Below are 22,908 nucleotides of genomic sequence, written 5' to 3' on the forward strand. Positions count from 1 at the left end.
CAGAGAGGTAGAAAGTACAGGACACAGGGATGGGAGGCAACACAACACCACATCTACATGCAACTCTATCTGAAGCTTTTCAAGTGTTTGTTTTCCACCAGACCTCTCCTCTTTATTTTCGCACAATCCTTTCATGAACGCCCATAACTGATGGCATTATGGAGAGTGTTCTTGGCTTTCAGAAGGGAGAGGTAGGAACCGAGTATGTCAGAGCCAGAAAAGAATGAGTACAAAGAGCCTTCTTTACAATGGATTGCCTTGTGCGCTCCCACCAAAAGGCTTCTCAGTTAAAGTGTTTAACTTGTCGATCTGCCTACATTTGGTGAACCTCACTTCAACTGTGTCATGTCAACCCCAAAGATATGCCACAGTAAAACACAACTTGGAGTTTTAAAAATAAAAGGCATGGTCCAGTACAGTAAACAAGAACATTTATGGTTCTAGGCCAGGATCGGGTTTGTCTCTGGCATATCTCCTATGTTGGTATGTGAATTGCAACCTTTAGGGGAGCATTCTCTGAAGTCTATTTTTTAAAAGTTGACTATAAGAAAAACAAAAGGTTAAGGGTAATCTAGGCATGGTGGCACAGACCTCTAAACTCAAGCACTTGGGAAGACTGAGGCAAGACAATTGTTGAATTCAGGACCAGCTTTGGAAGCACAGCAAAACTCTGTCTCCAAAAAGCAAAATAAATAAATAAATAAATAAATAAATAAATAAATAAATAAATAAATAAATGTAAGTTCAAAGATAATTAATTTTTTTCTGATTATGAAATTGAGTATAAGACTTAAGAGATATTCAAATGATTTTCATTTACCTGAGTTGTCTTGAAATTTTAGAAACCAAATTCTGTTACCTGAGTTGTTTTGAAATGTTAGAATCCAAATTCTGTTGAAGCTCTTTGCCTGACCACAGTGAAAGCCTTGTCTGGATCACAGCTGCTTGGGAAGCACTTGTCAACTATAACACATTTGGTGGTATAGTTCCACCAAATTGAGCAGGACCTAGATGTTCGTTATTTTCTTATTTCACAAAATTTGAGGTTAGTAAACGGTTGCTGGGTAAAGCAGGGTGCTAGCGATATCATCTACTCCCTGCTAACCCTAGCATAAGCAACCTCTCATGTCAAGTACATAGACGGAGAATGTCCTTCTTGACAAATCAGAGGACCCCTCTTCTTCCACAAACCCCACTGTTCTAGTCATTGTTATACATCAGTATTCCACAGCTTGGTCAATGGTAACAGCACTCTGCTGACATTGACCAATCAGTGTTTTCCTAGGTTCCATCGCATTTGTTGTAATGCACACACATGTGTCTCTACTTGCATACACATATGCACATGTACATACACACACATTTCATCCTGAAATAATCTTCAGAAGTGTATTCCCCTACAATGTTCTACTTACCAACTAATTGCCAAAATACCTAATCCCTAATTTGGTAAATTTGGAAACCACTGAATACTGGTTAAGTCCTATAGTTATTATTTAACCTTATCCTTAGGTTTCTCTCAGTGTATTCCAGTCTTCTCCAAGCGTAGAACTTCTTTTGACAGCTAGGAAGACACCACAAGGATGAGTAGTCTACAGAACAAGTAAGTGAACACCATCCTTTTCCTGTGTTCTTCCCTATCATCTCTGTGTCCTAGGATCATGACTTGTAACTGGCCTTCAATAACAATTGTCATTATACCTCCCAGTGGATCCAACATATCCCTCCCTTCCTCTTTGACTCTGATCTAGAGCCTGTTACTTGCTCGGGGATTACATCAATCATTTTTCAGACAAAGATCCATTGATCTATCATAAGACAACTTTCAAACACCCTTTACACCTCTTAACGCACCTTCATGAAAGCAATGAGAACATGTACTGCTATTTTGTTACTGCGCATGGAGATCCGCCAAGAAGAAATATGAAGGTTTCCTTCTAATTCTTATATCATGCTATACCTCCTTACAGTTCATATCTTCTCTTACCTCTCAAGACTAATAGCAAACTTCCTCTAAATAGAGCATGACCTCTTGATTGAACCTGGGAGTCTTCCATCAGGGCTTCCAGAGTTTCCTCTTTTAATCTGTCCATAAACAGCTTTGATATCTGTCATTTTACTACATATGTGTGCATATATATGGATTTTATGTTTGTGTTTATCTATGTATAAGTACATATGCGTGCACGCATATATGAATGGAAGAGAGAGAGATGGGGAGAGGGAGAGGGAGAGGGAGAGGGAGAGGGAGAGGGAGAGGGAGAGGGAGAGAGAGAGAGAGAGAGAGAGAGAGAGAGAGAGAGAGAGAGAGAGAGAGAGAATATAGAGCATTGCTTGGATAAAGAATTTGAGCCAGGCTCTGCTATTTATCATTGACTCTATTTCCTGCCAGGATGTGATTCGGCTCATTTGTCTGTTTATTGAACACCTCTAAAAGCATGCCTTTAAAAAGTAAAAGAGCCATACAACAGGAAGAGGAAGGGTGATGACTGTCTCTTTGTGAAATCCAAATAACATTCGCAGTTAGCTGAGGCTTCCACCCAGGCTTAAGTGCTCAGTGAGTTGCGGCATGTAATTCAGAGAATACTAAAATCATAGACATTGACTCCCCAAATATCTGACAATATATGAAAATACTGTTTGTATTTTACCCACACTGTTCCCAGGAGAGGACCTTGCCCACCTGCTTGTTAAAGAATCATCTTATTCAAAGAATATGAGCAAGTCAAAGTGAATGTCCACTCATATAGCACTTTTACAAAATACAACCTGTCATTATACTTTAGGAGACTATTTTTGCTGTTATAACAGATAAAAGAAAAATTATAAACACTCCTTCTCCCAAGGGAATGGCTCTCTCTCTTCTCTCTCTCTCTCTCTCTCTCTCTCTCTCTCTCTCTCTCTCTCTAACAATGCCTTCATTTTACATCATTTAGAGACTTTAGAAACAGACTAGATAGGTAAGGGAGAGAAAGAATGGTACAGAAGCTGTGAAAAATATGTCTTTGGTTTATCATGCTTTAACATCAAACGTGGACCAAGCTACAAGGATCCCATGAAGCAGTTCAATTAATTCACACACAAGAATCCACTCAACTTGGTGTGTTTCTTTATATAATCAAAGTCCCTTTCACCAACCTGAGGATGGCATCCATCTTGCCCAGTATAATTGAGTACGACTCACCTGTAAGATTCAAATAAAGTCCAGCAGGTAATGTATCAGCTTTAACCAACATCTTCTATGGGCATGAATCCAATTCTTACTCATGATATGGTTATATGTAAAGCATACTTGAGGGCAAAGCCACCTTTTATTCAGTTTTCTTTTAGAACACTAAAATGAACACTTTTGCCTTGGTAGTGAATTCTATTATGGCTACTGCATATATAAACGTGAAAGGTTTGGAGTCCTAGATCATCAATGAGTTTGAGATTAGCAGTAGGGTCAGGCTCATTAGATACACATAGTGTAAAAAAAACAGTAAAAGTATATACAGATAGAGGGGAAAAGAGTTGTTAGCCAATCTACATGAGGAAACAAGCTTCAAAGATGGCAGCAGTGAGGCTTGTGCTAAATTCAGAAAGATGAACAGGAGTTGGCCTAAGAATGTAGTAGAAAGGGTGTTTTAGTTGAATAAGTAGCAAGGAAGTAAGGCAAAACTGGATGCAGGAATGGGGTGTAGTAGGTGTACTCAAGAGACTGAGGCAGGAGACTCACTTGAGTCATGAGCAGATGTTCACAATGTGATGTAGGTAGAGGCACACACACTGAGAAAGAGAGACGGGAGCTTTAGGCTGGGTAAATTAAAGCCACTGGTACGATAGTTTGTGGTTTATTCCTTAAGAAATCTGGTCACCAGGAAATGGAAAGAGAGGTGTGATGATCCAATTTGGGATGTTAAGACCGATGACAAATGATGAAGAAACAAAAGGCTAATGTAAGGCAACAGTAGCGAAGCAACACTGTCCTCTGCTCAAAGCCCTGAAACCATGCTTGCCTAGTTAAAGCTCACAGCGGCTACAGGCACAAATCGGTGATTGCAAACTGGTAAAAATATGGCAGAAACCTTTCTGATTTTGTCCTGCCCTTGAGTCTATGTGTGTGCATACCACACAGTGAGTGCCAATCATGTGCAAAATGACAACAGTAAGTTCCTGGGAACTCAGAGGAGTCAGTCACAGAGAGGAGTCCCAGGGTTCAGGGACCTAATGGAAAGGGTCAAAGAAGCTGTATTGCTCTGTGCTCTTCTGCCAGTGCTGAGACTTAGTGGCAAAATAATAGGTCTGTAACAGCTCTGAGCGGTTTGCTTCCTGTGAAAATACCAGTCAATCTCCCGTTTGAAAACTAAAACATTAAAAAAACATATAAACACACAAGAATCTCTTGACAGATATAAGAACACCATCGTTTTCATCTGACACATTTAAAGTAAATTGTTTAATCAAGTTTGACTCCAAAATTTTTTCCCAAAAATTGTTTCCAGAGAAAGAGTTCTGTTCTTCAGAGCAGGGAAGGAAAATGAAGCAGCCTCAGTCCAAAAACAGATCACACTTAGAGCCATAATTTGTTGCATTGTTTTTAAGTAGAACTACAATCTTTAAAAAAAAAAAGCTTAGAGCACAGAATGCAGTACTACTGAGCCTTAAAAAGGCAACTCTGCCACCATAACATAAGTGATTCTGGTAGATATTATACTAGGTGAATTAAGCCAGCCATAAAAGAAATAGAAACGGGGATGGGGGAGCAGAAACTCTGCTGTATCTTTGGACTCTGCATCCATAGAAACACATCAGAGTTAAAATACTTGGGAAAGATACTGCCTTTGTGTTAAATCATCAGAACTTCTTGTCATCATTTCTTAAACAAAGAAGTATAACAACTATTTATATTTTATATAGGAGATGAACATCATAGGGTTTTTTTTCCATTGGGGGCAGTTCCCCTAAACAATACCCATAAATATCAAAGGATGACTATATTGTCTAATTCTGTTTATTCTGTGGAGCTAGGAATCCAAACCTAATAGTAAAGTACAATCCAAGCTATAGTTCCATTTCCATACATATCTATGCTATAATATACCTCATTCTTAGGTGAAATAGCTCTATAAAAGATCATCCACTGATTCCATGAAGTCCTTCCTCAAATCTGGCCCATACTAAAGTAATTCTGGTCTTAATGCTGTAAGATTTATTTTTACTTTCATCACTAGCTCCACAGATTTCTAAAGAATAATTCTCGCTTTAAAGAATCATATGGGCTCCCCTAACTTACAGATGGACAGAGGAAATACATGTAGACTTGAGGACTGGGGAAATAGCTCAATCCATAAAATACTTATTGTGTAATCAGGAGACCCTGAGTTCAACCCTCAGAGCCCACAGAGAAAGCCAGGGGGTGTTGTGCACACTTGTAATCCCAGCACTGAGGAGGCAGAAAGTAAAGAATAATCAGGGGCTCACTGACCAGCCAGTCTGGCCTAATCAGTAAGTTCTAGGTCCCTCTGAAAGCCAGTCTCAAAAGCCAGGTGAACATGGATCCTAAAAAAAAATACAGGAACTAGGCCCCCAGTCTTCAAACTCACAGGCACAAACATGAATACACACAGACACAAGATATTTTAAAAGGCTTTCTGGTGTTAGTTTAGATATTGCTGTTTACTATGAAAAATGAATTCAGGTCATATATGGATTGAAAATGGGAGTTTCCTAGTGGTCAGGTACACAGTTGACATGTCTTCTGTGTACATGGCAGTACACATAGAAAGATAACTTCAAAATATCTCAAGAGTAGAAAGCCCAGTGGGGCATATTGGAAACATGTTTGTAATTCTAGCATTTGGGAGGTTGGTGGAGGACAACAGGGAGGTTGATGGAGAATGAACAGTGAGCTTGAGGCTAGCTGGAGCTATTCAGAGTTAAAAGAGACAGTGGGGAGTAGAGAAGGATCATCAATTAAGAGTGTACACTGCTCTTGTAGAGGACCTGAGTTTGATTTCCAGCACTGATGTCTGGCAACTCCCAACCACTTAGAAGGACAGCTCTAAGGGTATCCAATGCCTCATGGGCACCAGTAATCACATACATATGCATTTATGTGTGTATGAGACAAACACACACACACACACACACACACACACACACACATGTCATTAAAAATAAGAAGGGACTGGAGATATGGTTCAGCAGTGAAGAACACTGGTGGCTCTTCCAAAGAATCCAGATTGGATTCCCAGCACCTACATGGTGATTAAAACATCTATAATTCTAGTTTCAGAGGATCCAATATCTTCTGGTTTCTGCAGGTACCAGGCACTCATTGACGCATAAACATGCAAGAAAGTAAAATGCCTATACAGATAATTAAATACAAATAAAAGAAACATCAAAATAAACAGTCAAGAAAAGAATGAAGGTTCTGGGGGTCCTCAATGGAGGTGTTAGAGAAAGGACTAAAGGAGCTGAAGGGGCTTGCAACCCATAAGAACAACAATATCAACCAACCAAAGCCCCCAGAGTTCCCAGGTACTAACCACCATCCCAAGAGTACACATGGACAGATCCATGGCTCCAGCCACATATGTAGCAGAGGATGGCCTTGTTAGAAATGGGAGGAGAGGCCCTTGGTCCTGTCAAGGCTCAAGGCCCCAGTGTAGGAGAATGTCAGGGTGGGGAGGTGGGAGGGAGTAGACAAGTGGATGAGGGGGGACCCTCATAGAAGCAGGGGTAGGTATCCAGGTTCTGGAGGGGAAACCAGGAAAGGGTTAACATTTAAAATGTAAATAAAAATAATATTCAATAAAAAAGAAAAAGAGGGGTTGGGGATTTGGCTCAGTGGTAGAGTGCTTGCCTAGCAAGTGCAAGGTCCTGGGTTCAGTCCCCAGCTCCAAAAAAAAAAAAAAAAAAAAAAAAAAAAAAGAATGAAGGTTCTGTAAAGAGAGGCCAAATTAACTTAAAATTTGGGCATTCTAGTCACAAGTGGACAGGACATATTAAACAGTATGGACAAATCAAACCCATATTTTGTGCTTCCCATGAAAATGTCTTAGGTGGCAAAGACAGAAGTGCCCTACCATGCAAGAGGAGCTCTCATTGTCCACAACCTTGGTTTTCTGACTACTTCCTTCTGTTTGTTTCATTAATTAAGATGAAGACATGATGGGCTGCCCTGTGCACCTCTAAATCATTCCAAGTGCCCTATGCATTAGATGAGCTTAATGTAATACTTTTGTCAAACAGCCATTCACCATCTATCATTAAATGGTAATATTAGGAACACCATAATGAAACAAACGAACTGTTTCTTTTGGCATTTAGTGGTAAATTTTGTACTGAGGATAAATAGTCTCTAAAAGCAACTTTACTGGCTATGTGATCTTGGGCAAATTATTTCACTTCTCCATATGCCAGTTTCCTCTTCTAAAATGAAGCCAATGATAAAAATGTCATGGATTTTTCTAGAAGGATACAATGACAGGTGTGTGTAACATGCTTATTGTTAGATTTTGCTGAATTCAAAAACTCAATCTGTCCATACAGACTGCTCAAGGGCTAAAGAGCTTGCCACACACGTTCAAGGACTTAAGTTCAAATCCCAGAAACCCACAGTATTGTTGTTCTCAGAAGGGGCAGATGGGGGTCGCAGAGTAAGATGAGCCATATTGGTGAGGTAGTTTATTTGAGAGACCCTGCTTCAATGAAGAAGTTAAAGGTGAATAGAGAATGATTCCCAACATAGGCCTCAGGCTTCCACATGCATGATCACACATGTGCACAAATAAGCTTATACAAAATTCATGCATGTATGCATACGCCACACACACATGAGAGAGAAAGAGAGAGACAAGAGAGACAGAGAGAGAGAGAGACAGAGAGAGAGACAGAGAGAAAGAATGGAAAAATCAATCATCAGAATACCTTTATGTGAATTCAACTTTGAAAGAGTGCTCTATTAGACAGCTTTTTTTCCAATAGTAGGCTAGCCAACCATTTGCCACCTTTATGTAGGGGTTGGGGAATGGCTTTTAGAAGACAGTCACAGAACAAAGACATGCCTAGAGGACACTGATAAATCTGGAAACTGGGAAGGGATTAAAAGGAGTACCTATTGGTACAAAGCTGCTGCTGGGAGATTAGTAGAGCAGAGAGGAACTGAGATGGGCCAAAGCCCACAACCCACAGACATTTCCAGTCAATAAAGGCGGCACCTCCAGGGGTTGGGGATTTAGCTCAGTGGTAGAGCGCTTGCCTAGCAAGCACAAGGCCTTGGGTTCAGTCCCCAGCTCTGAAAAAAAGAAAAAGGAAAAAAAAAAAGGCGGCACCTCCAATGAGTGGTCAGAACAACATTCCAGAGGACCCCCCAGTGTGTGCCCATGCCAGCTGCTTCTGGCTGCATCCAAACTGTTATCTACTGTTGATGATGGAAAAAAGCAAGGCGTGTGTCTGGGGAAAACGGCCTGTTGTCTGAGAACAGAAAGCCTTTTATTGAGAGTTTTGGTACTCGGGAGCAAACACACCACCACAGAAAACTATCCCAAGCTATCTTTTTCAAATTTTGGCACCCATTCAGTAACGGATGAGGAAATTCTAAATTACTGGACCAAACAGATACTCCTCCCAAGGTAATGGGCCAAATGAGACCACACACTCACATCATACAGATTTTTAAAGTCACTTGGAAATTATTAACAGATACTTAACATGAACCGTTGAATTCACAATCCTCTACCTGGAAGTGGCCACACCTCGGGCCAAAAGCAGCACTGAAAGGCTTCTTTCAAGATTAGCAAGGGTACTGGTGAAATGGCTCAGTAAGAAAGCTGTCTGCTGCCAGCCTGATGACTGAAGATTGAGTTCCTCTTCCAACACACATAGTGGAAGGAGAGAGAGGACTGACACCAGCATGTCATTTACATATGCACACATGAGAGAGAGAGAGAGAGAGAGAGAAGAAGAAGAAGAAGAAGAAGAAGAAGAAGAAGAAGAAGAAGAAGAAGAAGAAGGAGGAGGAGGAGGAGGAGGAGGAGGAGGAGGAGGAGGAGGAGGAGGAGGAGGAGGAGGAGGAGGAGGAGGGGGGAGGGAGAATCAGCAAGAAAGTGCTGGAACACTGTTCAGATACTAAGTAGGATATCTGAAACTCAACAAACCTTGTAAGCAATGCAGACCACTGTGTAAATCGCAAAGCCCAAATTGTTGTCAAGGAAGCATTCTATCCTCGGTTGTAATGTAGGAAATATCAATATAATGTTGGCTTAGGGTTTTACTGCTGTGAAGAGACACCATGACCAAGGCAACTTTTACAAGAACAACATTTAGTTGGGGCTGGTTTACAGGTTCAGAGATTTGGTCCAGTATCATCAAGGCAGGAGCATGGCAGCACCCAGGCAGGCATGGTGCAGACAGAGCTAAGAGTTCTACAACTTCATCTGAAGGCTGCTAGCAGAATACTGACTTACAGGCAGCTAGGGTGAGCCCATGCTCACAGTGACACACCTACTCCAACAAGGCCACACCTCCAAATAATGCTTCCCTGGGCCAAGCATATATAAACCATCACAAACATTGAGAGGAATCCATGCAGTCCACCAATTCTAGTTCTCTGAGATCCTCCATGGACCTACAGCCTTAAACAGAACCTTGAGGGCCAGTGAGATGGCTCAGGGGGTAAAGGTGTTTGTGACCAAACCCGATCACCTGAGTTTTACATGCTAGAAGAAGAGAACGAACTCCCTCAAGTTGTCATGTGAACTCCACACACACATTATATCAAGCATACCCCATCCACTATCTCTAACACACAATGGGGGTGGGGTGGAAAAGAGAGAAAGAATATAAATGTGCAAATACAAAAAAAATAAATAAATGCATAAATGTAATTTTCATTTGTACTTATTATTTTCTTTTTGAGACAGGGTTTCTCTATGTAGCCCAGGCTATTCTGGAACTTTCTCTGTAGACCAAGCTAGCCTTGAAATCACAGAGATCCATCTGTCTTTGCTTCCTTCCCAGGTGCTGGGATTAAAGGTGTTTGCCACCACTGCCAAGCTATGAAGAGAATTTTTAAAAAGTTTTCAAATAGAAGCTGGGTCCTGGGTCCAGGGGGTTGAACCACAAAAGTAGAACCCACAGTTCCACCACAAAAAGAAAACCAATTGTGTCCTCCAGCAGTTAAAGGGATGTTTCTAGAAGGCTGTAATAATATGTGAAATTTTATAGATTGTTAAACAAATAAATAAAAAAGCTTAAAAAAATTCTTGTGTGTGAAGACAATTCTGTGTCTGATATGATCTCAACCAGTTAAAAATGTATGGCGAACATTTTACCAAAAAGGATCTACACATTCAATGCAATTCCCATCAAAATTCCAATCCAATTCTTCATAGAGTTAGACAGAACAATTTGCAAATTCATCTGGAATAACAAAAAACCCAGGATAGCTAAAACTATCCCTGAACTCAAGCAGTATTACAGAACACTATTGACAAAAAAACAAAAAAAAACAAAAACAAAAACAAACAAACAAAAAAACCCACCAAAAAAAAATCTGTATGGTATTGGTACAGAGACAGACAGACCAGTGGAATAGAATTGAAGACCCAAAAATGAAACCATACACCCATGGTCACTTGATTTTTGACAAAGGAGCCAAAACCATCCAATGGAAAAAAGATAGCATTTTCAGCAAATAGTGCTGGTTCAACTGGAGGTCAGCATGTAGAAGAATGAAAATTGACCCATTCTTATTGCCCTGTACAAAGCTTAAGTCCAAGTGGATCAAGGACCTCCACATCAAACCAGATACACTCAAACTAATAGAAGAAAAAGTGGGGAAGAGTCTCGAACACATGGGCACTGGGGAATATTTCCTGAACAAAACACCAATGGCTTATGCTCTAAGATCAAGAATCGACAAATGGGATCTCATAAAACTGCAAAGCTTCTGTAAGGCAACGGACACTTTTGTTAGGACAAAACGACAACCAACAGATTGGGAAAAGATCTTTACCAATCCTACAACTGATTATATCCAAAATATACAAAGAACTCATGAAGTTAGACTGCAGGGAGACAAATTATTAAAAATGGGGTTCAGAGCTAAACAAAGAATTCACAGCTGAGGAATGTAGAATGGCAGAGAAGCACCTAAAGAAATGTTCAGGGGTTGGGGATTTAGCTCAGTGGTAGAGTGCTTGCCTAGAAAGCACAAGGCCCTGGGTTCGATCCCCAACTCCGAAAAAAAAAAAGAAAAGAAAAAGAAAAAGAAAAAAAATGTTCAACATCTTTAGTCATAAGGGAAATGCAAATCAAAAAAAACCCTGAGATTCCACCTCATACCAGTCAGAATTGCTAAGATCAAAAACTCCGGCGACAGCAGGTGCTGGCGAGGATGTGGAGAAAGAGAAACACTCCTCCATTGTTGGTGGGATTGCAGACTGGTACAACCATTCTGGAAATCAGTCTGGAGGTTCCTCAGAAAATTGGATATTGTGCTGCCTGAGGATCCAGCTATACCTCTCTTGGGCATATACCCAAAAGAAGCTCCAACATACAACGAAGACACGTGCTCCACTATGTTCATCGCAGCCTTATTTATAATAGTCAGAAGCTGGAAAGAAGCCAGATGCCCTTCAACAGAGGAATGGATACAGAAAATGTGGTACATCTACACAATGGAATATTACTCAGCTATCAAAAACAACGACTTCATGAAATTCGTAGGCAAATGGTTGGAACTGGAAAATATCATCCTGAGTGAGCTAACCCAATCACAGAAAGACATACATGGTATGCACTCATTGATAAGTGGCTATTAGCCCAAATGCTTGAATTACCCTAGATCCCTAGAACAAAGGAAACTCAAGACGGATGATCAAAATGTGAATGCTTCACTCCTTCTTTAAAAGGGGAACAAGAATACCCTTGGCAGGGAATAGGGAGGCAAAGTTTAGAACAGAGGCAGAAGGAACACCCATTCAGAGCCTGGCCCACATGTGACCCATACATATACAGCCATCCAATTAGACAAGATGGATGAAGCAAAGAAGTGCAGGCTGACAGGAACCGGATGTAGATCTCTCCTGACAGACACACCCAGAATACAGCAAATACATAGGCAAATGCCAGCAGCAAACCACTGAACTGAGAACGGGACCCCCGTTGAAGGAATCAGAGAAAGGACTGGAAGAGCTTGAAGGGGCTTGAGACACCATATGAACAACAATGCCAACCAACCAGAGCTTCCAGGGACTAAGCCACTACCCAAAGAGTATACATGGACTGACCCTGGACTCCAACCTCATAGGTAGCAATGAATAGCCTAGTAAGAGCACCAGTGGAAGGGGAAGCCCTTGGTCCTGCTTAGACTGAACCCCCAGTGAACGGGACTGTTGGGGGGAGGGCAGTAATGGTGGGAAGATGGGGAGGGGAACACCCAAATAGAAGGGGAGGGAGAGGGGTTAGGGGGATGTTGGCCTGGAAACCGGGAAAGGGAATAACAATTGAAATGTAAATAAGAAATACCCTATTTAATAAAGATGGAGGAAAAAAGTGTATGGCCAAACAACTGAAAGATAATATTTAAAAATAGTAACAGTGGTTGCCCTGTGAAAGTTAAATTATCAATGCTTTTTATTTCCTTATTTTCTAGTACTTCAAAAATCATTTTATAGTCATAAAAATGAAGTTTTGAGAGGTGCAATAACATGTGTTAAAATGGCTAAAAATTACAATCTACCTCCCTACATGACTGATGTCTCTCCTGAAGGTCTGATTTGATTTGCAACTCCTCCTAGCTAGTAGTCACATGAAGCTTTCATCTGTGTGTCATTTTATTTCCAAGTCATTAGTAAGGATGTTAAGATCATCAGATGTAAAATGAATCATGATGGTAAATTGCAAGACACCACCCCTATAGAACACTTGTCATCTCCTTCACTTATAGCTAGCTCTTCACTGGCTCATAGCTCTAGTGACTAAGTCCATAATGTAGATTCATTTCTAATTAATGTTGTTCCAAATAAAGTATTGGGATATTTTATCATGTTTTCAATGCCAAGAATCGATTCCTTATTCTTCTACTTAAACTCATGGATTCCATATTTGTATTTCAGAAAAGGACTTTGTGTATAATTAAAGACCATGCTTACAGGGATTGCTCAGTGGTTAAGAATACTTGTGGATGTCCTGGGTTCCATTCCCAGCACCCACATGGTGGCATATAATCATCTGTAACTCTACTTCCAGGGGATCTGGAGCCCCACTCTGACCTCCACTGGCACCAGGCACACATGAGGTATACATTTATATATCAATATGCATTAATGTATCATTAAGCATTAATTATGCTAAACATTAACATATATAAAATAAAAAAATTAAATCTTCTTTTTAAAAGACAATGCTTACAGATTCTTTATTTCTGGTCTTCAAAGAAGTATGGCTTCAAGTGATGACAGGTGTGATTAAATACAGGATTACCTACTACTGTTAGAAGTAGCTGTTTGTGGGCTGAAGGGATGGCTCAGAGGTTAAGAGCAGGGGTTGTTCTTCCAGAGGACCTGGATTCAATTTCCAGCACCCACATGGTCTCTTATAACTGCCTGTAACTCCAGTTTCAGAGGACCCAATTACTGCACATAGACATACAGGCAGATTAAACATAGATGCATGTGAAATAAAAATAAGTAAGGCATTCAAAAATCAAAAGTGGCTATTTATTGAGGAATATTTTAATTTTTATATTACATAGATTTCATAGGTATCTTCATTTCTTTAAGAAACATCTCCAATTAACATGATCTTGTGTTTTCTTTTAAAAATCAATACTGACTTATACTAAAATACGATTCTACCTAGGGGTGAAAACAGATTGAACAGATACATTTTCTTCTTCTTAAAAAGCGTGTGCACGCATATGCATGCAATGCCTGTGCACATGCTTATGACTGTGTGTGTTGTATGCATTTGAGAACATGTACACATATATGCAAGTGTGTGTGGCACTCAGAGGTTCAGAGGTTGATGTCAAATATCTTCTAGGGCTCTCCATCCTTAATTATTTAGGCTTTTTTTTAAGGTGGGGTCTCTCCCTAAACCTAGAGTGCATACAGTAGGCAACACTAGCTTACCAGTAAGCTTCAGATAGCCTGTCTCCATTTCCACAGTACTACAGTGCTAGGGTTCCTGGATTGTACCACCAAGCTTCTCTCTCTCTCTCTCTCTCTCTCTAACATGCATGTTGAAGTCCTCACACTCTTGTGGCAAGCACTCCATCAATTTAGCCACCTCCCTCAGACTCTAATAATACACATTCAATACACACACACACACATATTCTCATTCATATATATATCTACATACATACATATGAATCCAGAGGCCAGAGGAGGAGGTAAGAGTATTCCTCTAGTGCTTCTCTACATTTTTGTTTGTTTGTTTTAAGACAGGGTTTCTCTGTATAGTCCTGGCTGGCCTCGAACTCTCTGTGTAGACCAGACTGGCCCTGAAATCAGAGATCTGCCTGCCTCTGCCTCCACAGTACTGGGATTAAAGGCACGTGCTGCCCCACCTGGCTATTTTTTTTTTTGTTTTTTTGTTTTTTTTTCTTTTTTTCAGAGCTGGGGACCAAACCCAGGGCCTTGCACTTGCTAGGCAAGTGCTCTACCACTGAGCTAAATCCCCAATCCCTATGGCTATTGTTTTTTAATCAGGGTCTTTCACTGTCCCCAAGCCTGCTGTTTTGGCTAGGCTGGCTGTGGAGAGAGGCTCTAGGATCAGCCTATCTTCCCCTCTAAGACTGGAGTTACAGACATGCGCAGCTATGCACAGGTTTCACACAGGCGCTAGGAACTGGAACACCACAGCAAGTGCTCGCACTCACTGCACCACCTTCCCAGCCCCATAAACGCACTTTAATAAAGATGCGCCTTTTGCCTTGTAGAACAGAAGTTTAATATGCTTGGCTGTTTTTCACATTCATTCATCATTTCATCCATTTAACATCAATTTAACAGCAAATATAAGGAGGGAGAAGACAGTTCTCTTAAGGCTGTAAATTCTAAGATGCCCAAGTTTTAAGCAAATTAGATAGTTACCATATGAGCAAATGGTAAATATTTTACCACTCATTTTGCAAGTTTTAATTCTTCTGTTCTAAAATATTTCCTTCTCTCCCTTCTTTATCTATAACATATGCAAAAACACCAAACCACACAACACGTGGATGAAGAAAACAATGAAATCGCTAATTTTACACATGTGCTTTCCTCAGTTGGCTATGTTACTTTTAAATTTGGTTTTTAGACAGGCTCTCATTATGTAGTCAGATAGCATGTAACTTACTATAGACAGGGCTGGCGTCAAATTCACAGAGATCTACCTGCCTCTGTGTCATAAGTACTGGAATTAAAAATACGTATCACTGTTTCTTTTTTTCTTTTGAGATGGGCTCTCATGTAGCCCAGGCTGGTCTTAAACTAGCAATGGGGTGGAGGATGACCTTGAGACCACAAGCATAGACCACCATGTTTGGTTCTGTTACTTTTTAAGCAACATTTTTAAAGGATAGATAGACAAGACAATGTATCTAGTAAAATATGTTCATTGATGTGTTTTCTAGTCTTCACTGATTCCGTGGCCTTTTCTGTCACAAAGGAGAATGCTTGCTTCAATGTTTGCTTGTGTGCTCCCAGTGTAGCAATTCCTCTTTGTGTCTTACACAAAGACTTGCTATAGGCTCCCCACAGGAAGAACACAATAGAGATTCATGGAAAATGGTGACAAAGGAGGACAGTGATCAGGAATGGTACTTTTCAAATGAATAATACATTCATTACTTCTGGGTTATCCTATTATATTCAGTATGATTTTGGCAGACGTGTTATTAGATTTGTGGACATGCTCCCAAATTTACAGGAATGTTTCAGCAAACTATTTCTACATTCTTACCCTCATAGCACAACAAAGGAGTTTATTGACCCTCACTATCTGCTACTTATCCTTTATTCCCAACCTCATCATCATGATTCAAGTTACAGGGTTCCTTTTTCTGCCATTAGTAGAATCAGGGAACAATGTCAAGTGCTGTGAAGTCTAATTTCTTCATAGATATTAGTTAGCCAACTCTCTTTACTGTAAGGACTAAATTTTGTCCACTGCAATGACTAAGTTTTGTCCATAATTCCTGATATCTAGTGCTCTGTTGAAACTAGTTTTCAAGGGGCTAGAAAGATGGCTGAGTAGTTAAGACCACTTGCTCCCCTTACATTGGACCCAGGTTCAGTATCCAGCACATACATGTGGCTCACAACCATCCAGAATGCCAGTTCCAGGCCATCTGATGCCATCTATGGGTAAGAGGCACAAATATGCACATACACACGCAGGTAAAATATTCTCAGACATAAAATATATAAATGTAAAACAATGTTTTAAAAAAAACCCGAATTTTTATTTACTGCCTTGTCTTATAGCTCCTCAGGGTATTTCTAGCCTCTTTGTCATCAAGTCAATTCCATGGTGAGGTCAACCACCATAAGATTTCATAAGAGTTTGGACAGACAAAATTCAAGGTTTGCTTACACACTGCTTTAGAGCCCATGAAGCCATTTTTTTACTATAATTCTTAGAAATGTAGTGATCCATTTATGACCTAGATGCCTCTCTCAGTCTCTTCTTAACTTTCGAAAAAGTCATTTCATCTCTACCCAGACAACTTCTCTCCTCTTGGGCATAACACCTTATGACTGAAGGTCACAAAAACCTGTGGTTGTTTGAACTCTTCTCTCTGCTTCTAATGATGCTTAAAAGTAAAGGGCTTGATAGGTTAGAAGTAAAATAAATTCGTTTTAAAATCAGATATGTGAGGTCTATGGGGGCAGCTCTCCCACTGCAGGAACTAAGCAGGGATACAAGCACTGTGCCTAGAAAAACTATGTGAACTTCTCCAGGACCTAAAACCATCATCACTTTTAGCATCATCACTTCATTGATTATCAGCTTCTAGTCATAGCCTAGAAAAGGTACCCAAGAGAAGTTGTTTCCTGTTGGAAAGTGAAAATAGCCTTGACTAAGAAGGCAAAATAAAAAGAACAGACTGAACAGATGCTACCAAAACAAATGGAGCAAAACATTAAAATCACTGGTGAATGAAAATGCTTGGCTAGTGAAAGAATAAGAAAACCAAGCAGTAAATGCATCCTTCCCACTGGTACATTCCTCAGTGTAAATGAACAAACAGAAATATAACTTTTAACTGATACGGACCTCAGTTTTCTCCCATCACATTCCCAAATCCTGACTGGCAGATTTCTACAAGTGCAAAGAGAAGTTTAATGGAGTTAACACTTTGGAATCATAGGTCTCGTGAAATAGCTTTAAGGATGACCTTTTGATAAAGGAGAGCCATTTACAGAAATTCTGCTGCATGAGTTGTTGATGAATTGTTGTTTTTGAAGTTGGCTGTGAGGTGCCTATTGCAAGTGTAGGAAGTAGAACAGTAAGTGAGTAGTAAGTGTAGAACAGTAGACGATGCTGCTAGGCATGGCTAGAGCACACAGTTCTTTGAGGATCTGGCTTTCAAGATGGAGTGTCTGAGCTAAGGAAGAATTTTGTCCCAATTAAATGGGCTCCAATGCCACAAAGAAATAGAAGACAAGCTGCTGAGTAACCGAACGCTGCAATTTAAAGCTGTTAAATGTGACAAAATACAACACAATTAGGCTAAAGTCAGCAAAATCATATGCTGGGCTCTCTCTCTCTCTCTCTCTCTCTCTCTCTCTCTCTCTCTCTCTCTCTCTCTCTCTCTCATAGCATCAAATATCTACTGAGCCCCAGTTGGTCAGAATCTTATTTTACAACCAGTTGAGAATATAAAAAAAATCAGGTTAAATACAAAAGCAAGATCATTTCAATGGCCAGCCAGACATGTGCATGACTTTGGAGATCATAGCAGCCACCGAACTCAAGAATATGTCCTATGAAATAAATCATTAGTGTCAGTGAAGAACCAAAGAGGACAGTGAAGAACCAAAGAGGACAGAATATTTACTAATAACTCTGCACGTCCCATTTAAAAATATCAATAAATATATTTATTGTTATATATATTATATAATTATACATAAATAATTCAACTAATACTTTATAAAAGGAAGGACTGCCATTTCTTCTTCCTGAGCAATTCTAAACAGTAGAAAACAAGAGAAAAATCAACCATATAGCTAACTTTTTTCACTAAGAGGAAGTCACTTAGAATTAACAAAAGCATACAGAAGAAATTTTAACCTTACAAGTGAGGGTCTAAACGACATAAAAAGCAGGAATTCAACCACGTACTTGGATACTACTATGTTTTAGTTCCTTCGGGGAGTGTGAAAGAGAGGTTCTTCCTTCAAACACTTTGCAACCTTTTGCAGTTGTGCAAATGTTCATCTGGTTAATGGTGACTTTGAGGCAGAAGACCTTTATACTCTGACCCTTTAACTCCCCAGTTGTCAGATAAAAAGAAAGTGTCGTTGTTCTCCTTTCAGGATGGCAAACAGATACATGTTAAATGCCTGACATTTACTAGGATAGCTGGCATCAAAATCAAAACAAAAGCAGAAAATTGTATGGACAAGAAAGGATGCAAAAAAACTAGAAAATCGTGTGGATAGTTGGTGAGAAGGAAATGTGGTACCATCACTGTAGAAAGCAGTGTGAAGTTTCCTCAAAATATTAGAATTAGAATCATCACATGATCCAGCAAATAAATTCATAGAGACGGCCAAATGGAGTTTCCTAGCAGTTTAGGGGAGGGTGATTTTATGGAATAAGTTTCGCAGCATGCAAACATTCTAAAGATTAATAGTAGGACGGAAGCATGATGCTATGAACAGAGTTAATGGCACAGCCAGTTTATAGAACACTCTGGAGTTGTTAGGGTTTTTAGTTCGGTTTTGCTCTGTTTGAGACAGTTTATCTCTAGAGCTCAGGCTGGTCTGGAACTCACTACAGAAATCAGACTTGCCTTGACTTAAGGAGTTCCTTTCTGCCTTTGCCTGTGGAATGCTGGGATTACAGATATCTATTACCACACCAAGTTGGCAAAAGCTTTTCAGGGTTATTTCTACTAAGAAGTAAAACTAAGTGTGAAGGATTACAAGAATTGAACTTTTTATTCCATAGGTAGTTTAGAAACTGTATATGCATGTTATTTTCATTTAAAACAAAATCAGTGTCAGATTAGCCATTAAACCTGGAAATTCCTCCTTTCAAAATTCAGCTTAAGGAGCCAGGCATGGCAAATTTATAATCCCAGAGAATGCAGGAGGTAGAAACATGGGGGAATCAGGAGTTCAAGACCATCCTCAGCTCCGTAAGTGAACCTCAGAACAGCTTGGGCTACATAGAACTCTGCCTCAAAATAAGAATGAAGGAACAAGGGAAAAAAGGGAGGAAAGGAAAGAGGGAGGGAGAACAAGAGTACTTATGTTGAGGAAAGAAACAGGTGAGATATAATGATACACACACAGACACACACACACACACACACACACACACACACACACACATAACATTATTGAATTATTTTTTGTTTAAGGTGAGGACTTGTAGCTCAGGTTGGCCTGGAACTGTGTAGCCCAGAGTGGATTCATATTTATGGAAATTCTCCTGCTTAAGCCTCCTGAGTGCTGGGACTGCAGATGTGAGCCATCATGCATAGTCTAAGAAAACATTCTTAGTCTTTAATATTAAGGGTATGAAAAGTTATTAAGCACAGAAACAATCTAAACAGTTATCAAGTGACGTGTAGTTCAATAAATGGTATTATATTCTTCTGATGGCTAGAGACCTTAAAAATACCATGTAGTTATCTAACAGAAAAAAGTAGGCCATAGCATATTCAGTTTTCCAAACAGCAAGGAAAGACAGAGGCAGGTGGATCTCTGAGTTCAAGTTCAGAGTTTAAGGCCAGCCTAGTTTGCAGAGTGAGCTCTAAGGATAGCCAGGGCTACAGAGTGAAACCCTGTCTCAGAAAAACCAACCAAAGAAAAACAAAAAATTAAGTTTTCAAGACAGGAAGCGTGTACTATACCCCTGTTATTGTAAGAATAGCAAATGATTGTACCCTACATGCATATTCAGACTCAGAAAAGAAATCTGGAAAATACACATAAAAATGTTAATTATAATTTCTCCAAATATGAAACTAAGAATAGACTCTAGTTCTTCATGTACTTTGACCATGAGTTTTTAACTATTATTATTACTACAAAGAATTCTCGACCTGAGAGAAGCAACAATGCTATTTAGTTTTTGATAAACTAAATGGATTCAGGAAGCACTCTCCTACAGCGAGGCAGCTTATCTCCTTGGAAACAAGACAAGAAGGGTTGGGGCCATCAGGTCACCCTGCTTTTGCCATCTCAAGGGCTTTGCTGGAGGGCTGGATAAGCTCTCACCAGACTGAAGCTACTCAGTCTTCCCAGTCAGTACTTTACAACTTAAAGGGCTCGCACCATTTCCTGGAGCTAAAGTTAAACAACTAACTCTGGGTTCTTTATCTACAAGGCAGAAGGTACAGAAGGACGAGGAAAGAAGGGGGAGAAGAACCAAAGGCCAACAGAACATAATGGCATAAACACATGAAAAGACCAAGAATAAGTCCATTACTTAGCATTCTGATATAAAAAAATAACAAATGAACTTAGAAAAATTCCATCTAGAAAAGCAATTTCAGACCACTTTCCCAAGCTACTACAACTGAACTTTATTCTCCTCAATACCTGAAGCTCCCTCATATATCTGCCTAAGCAAGTAGCAGATACTGTTCAAAGAAAAAAGACAACTTTCAAGAAACTCTTGTATTCTTAAATAATGTGCTGGAACAACTAGCTTCTTTCTTGCTACATCATTTCCTCTTAAAAACAGTTGTCTTAAAAGCTAAGCGAAAGCCAATAGAAAAAGACATAAAGGGTCATATTTTGCAGATCTCGTCTCTTCCTTAATTTCTTTCTTTTTTTTTTTTTTTCAGTGAGGCACGGGGGACACGGAAGACACACAATAATCATAAGCCTTTACTTATCCTGTGGTTTATTTAGGGAATTTTATTTTGTGTCTGGAAAATAACAGACTTCTGCTTTTAGGTAGACAAATAATGAAGGACTCAGAGAAACATGACTACCTTCTACAAACTAACTTTCGGAAAGGCAAGCAGTCCAGGCTTACTCTGTATATGAGTACCCGAATATAAATGCTTGGCCCTACAAAAGTAAGCAAGTCTCTTCATCTCTAAAAGCACTACTCACAGTTTCTCCATTCGAGAGGAAAACTCCAAAGTGTTTGTGACCCCCGGGGCTGAGATGCTCCACAGCTGGCTTGCTCTGTGGAGATGTTCTTTCCTCCTGAACTAACCTGAAGAGCAAGCTAGATTCGTTGACTGCACAAACATCTGTAATTGCTAAACATCTCTGTGACATGGTGTAACAGTTAGTTACTGCTTGTGCAAACTCCCTATCTAAATTACTCTCTGCTGTATGAGCACATGAAAACTGAGGCACAAAGTAATTGGAAACATCTGGAAAAATTAATGGCCAAATTGACCAGCGCTGTGGGGTGGGATTGGGGGGGGGGTGTCACAAACAAGCTAAATAGCTCCAGTGCAACACTCGAATTTAGCAAACCACCCTTACACTGGAAAGGTTCTTTCTGAATACATCCAAGAGTGACCCTCCCCCTCCACTGTGGGATTCCCGCTAGCCCAAACATCATTTTAACACACCAGTGTAAATACAGAACGAGGCTGGCTAAAAAAGGCTTCAGATTGAGATACAGATTAAAAGGATCTATTTCTTCTCTAAAAGTAAAAAAAAAAAAAAAAAAAAGAAAGAAAGAAATACCTCTTCTCCCATCCTGCAGCCAGCCTTGTCTCTTCAGTCTGTAAAGGTCCCAGAACTACCCTGAAATCCTCCCACTTCCTTCAAACAGCCAAAGGCGCGGAGCCTGAGGACCCAGCCTAATCCTGAGTCATCCTTGGGACCAAATGAGGAATAGGGAGAACAAAGCTTGCATTTGTTTATGGTTCAGGAAGCCAGGGCCGATTCATAGCTTGGGTGGCTTCTCCAGAAGTCCTCCTCCCTCGCCTACATCCCTGCTGTAATATAGGTTGCCTCCCAGTGCCCAAAGGTGTGACCACGTGGACAAGGAACACATTCAGAGTATTTATTGGCAGGACCCAGTGATTACTTGTGTGTGTGTGGGGGGGGGGGTGGAGAGAGAGAGAGAGAGAGAGAGAGAGAGAGAGAGAGAGAGAGAGAGAGAGAAAGAGTGTGTGTGTGTGTTAAATGCCCGGGGGTGTGTGGATAAAAAGCTATTTTTCAACAGATTATTTGCCTGGGGAGTTGGGGGATATATAAAATATGGTATGTTACAAAAAAGTACAAATACTTTTACAGAAATAAAATTAGTCGTGCTATACAAAAATAAAGAAAAAAAAACCTAAAGGGAAAATAGCACTGACTTTATGGATATGCTTCCCTTAGGATACATCATGTCATCAGAAATGTCCCAACAGTACAGAATAAAGTAGTTAAACATCCATCTTGTTTTCCCCTAAATGAGATACTATACAAATCACCATTTGAATGACTTTGGATCTCACTGATAAAGAGTTCAAAATTCTAGAGCCAGAACATAATATAAAAGTTGCAAGTAGGTCATTCCCAAGCTCTAAGAATCTTGAACAAATTAAATTTTGGTCACCTTAATTCCTTTATCTATAAAATGAAACTAATGAAACAGCTCATGTGCAAGGTTCTGGGTTCAATTTCATGCATCCCAGAAACAAGAACTGTAACAGTCGTCACAGTGGCCACAGACTTCCTTGGTTGTCTACGTCACTAAATGATATACAGAAGACCAAAAGCTTAC

The 22,908-nt window shown here is 40.0% G+C and overlaps 1 protein-coding gene across 13 annotated transcripts in view; it reads right to left on the minus strand.

The window, feature by feature from the left end:
- The window catches only part of Sh3kbp1 (SH3 domain-containing kinase-binding protein 1), a 345,129-nt gene that overhangs the window by 120,544 nt on the left and 201,677 nt on the right, over positions 1–22,908 (minus strand). The window contains exon 1 of one of the 13 annotated variants that reach the window (XM_006256930.5): positions 21,879–22,020. The exons of 11 other annotated variants lie outside the window; for them this stretch is intronic. In XM_006256930.5, coding sequence (XP_006256992.1) covers positions 21,879–21,890 — 12 coding nt within the window. In that variant the 5' untranslated portion in view covers positions 21,891–22,020. Of the gene's footprint in view, positions 1–21,878; positions 22,021–22,908 lie in introns of those variants that run through there. One more of the 13 variants, XM_063280334.1, reaches the window with a different exon arrangement.

This window comes from Rattus norvegicus, chromosome X, assembly GCF_036323735.1.
Source record: "Rattus norvegicus strain BN/NHsdMcwi chromosome X, GRCr8, whole genome shotgun sequence".
Taxonomy (NCBI): domain Eukaryota; kingdom Metazoa; phylum Chordata; class Mammalia; order Rodentia; family Muridae; genus Rattus; species Rattus norvegicus.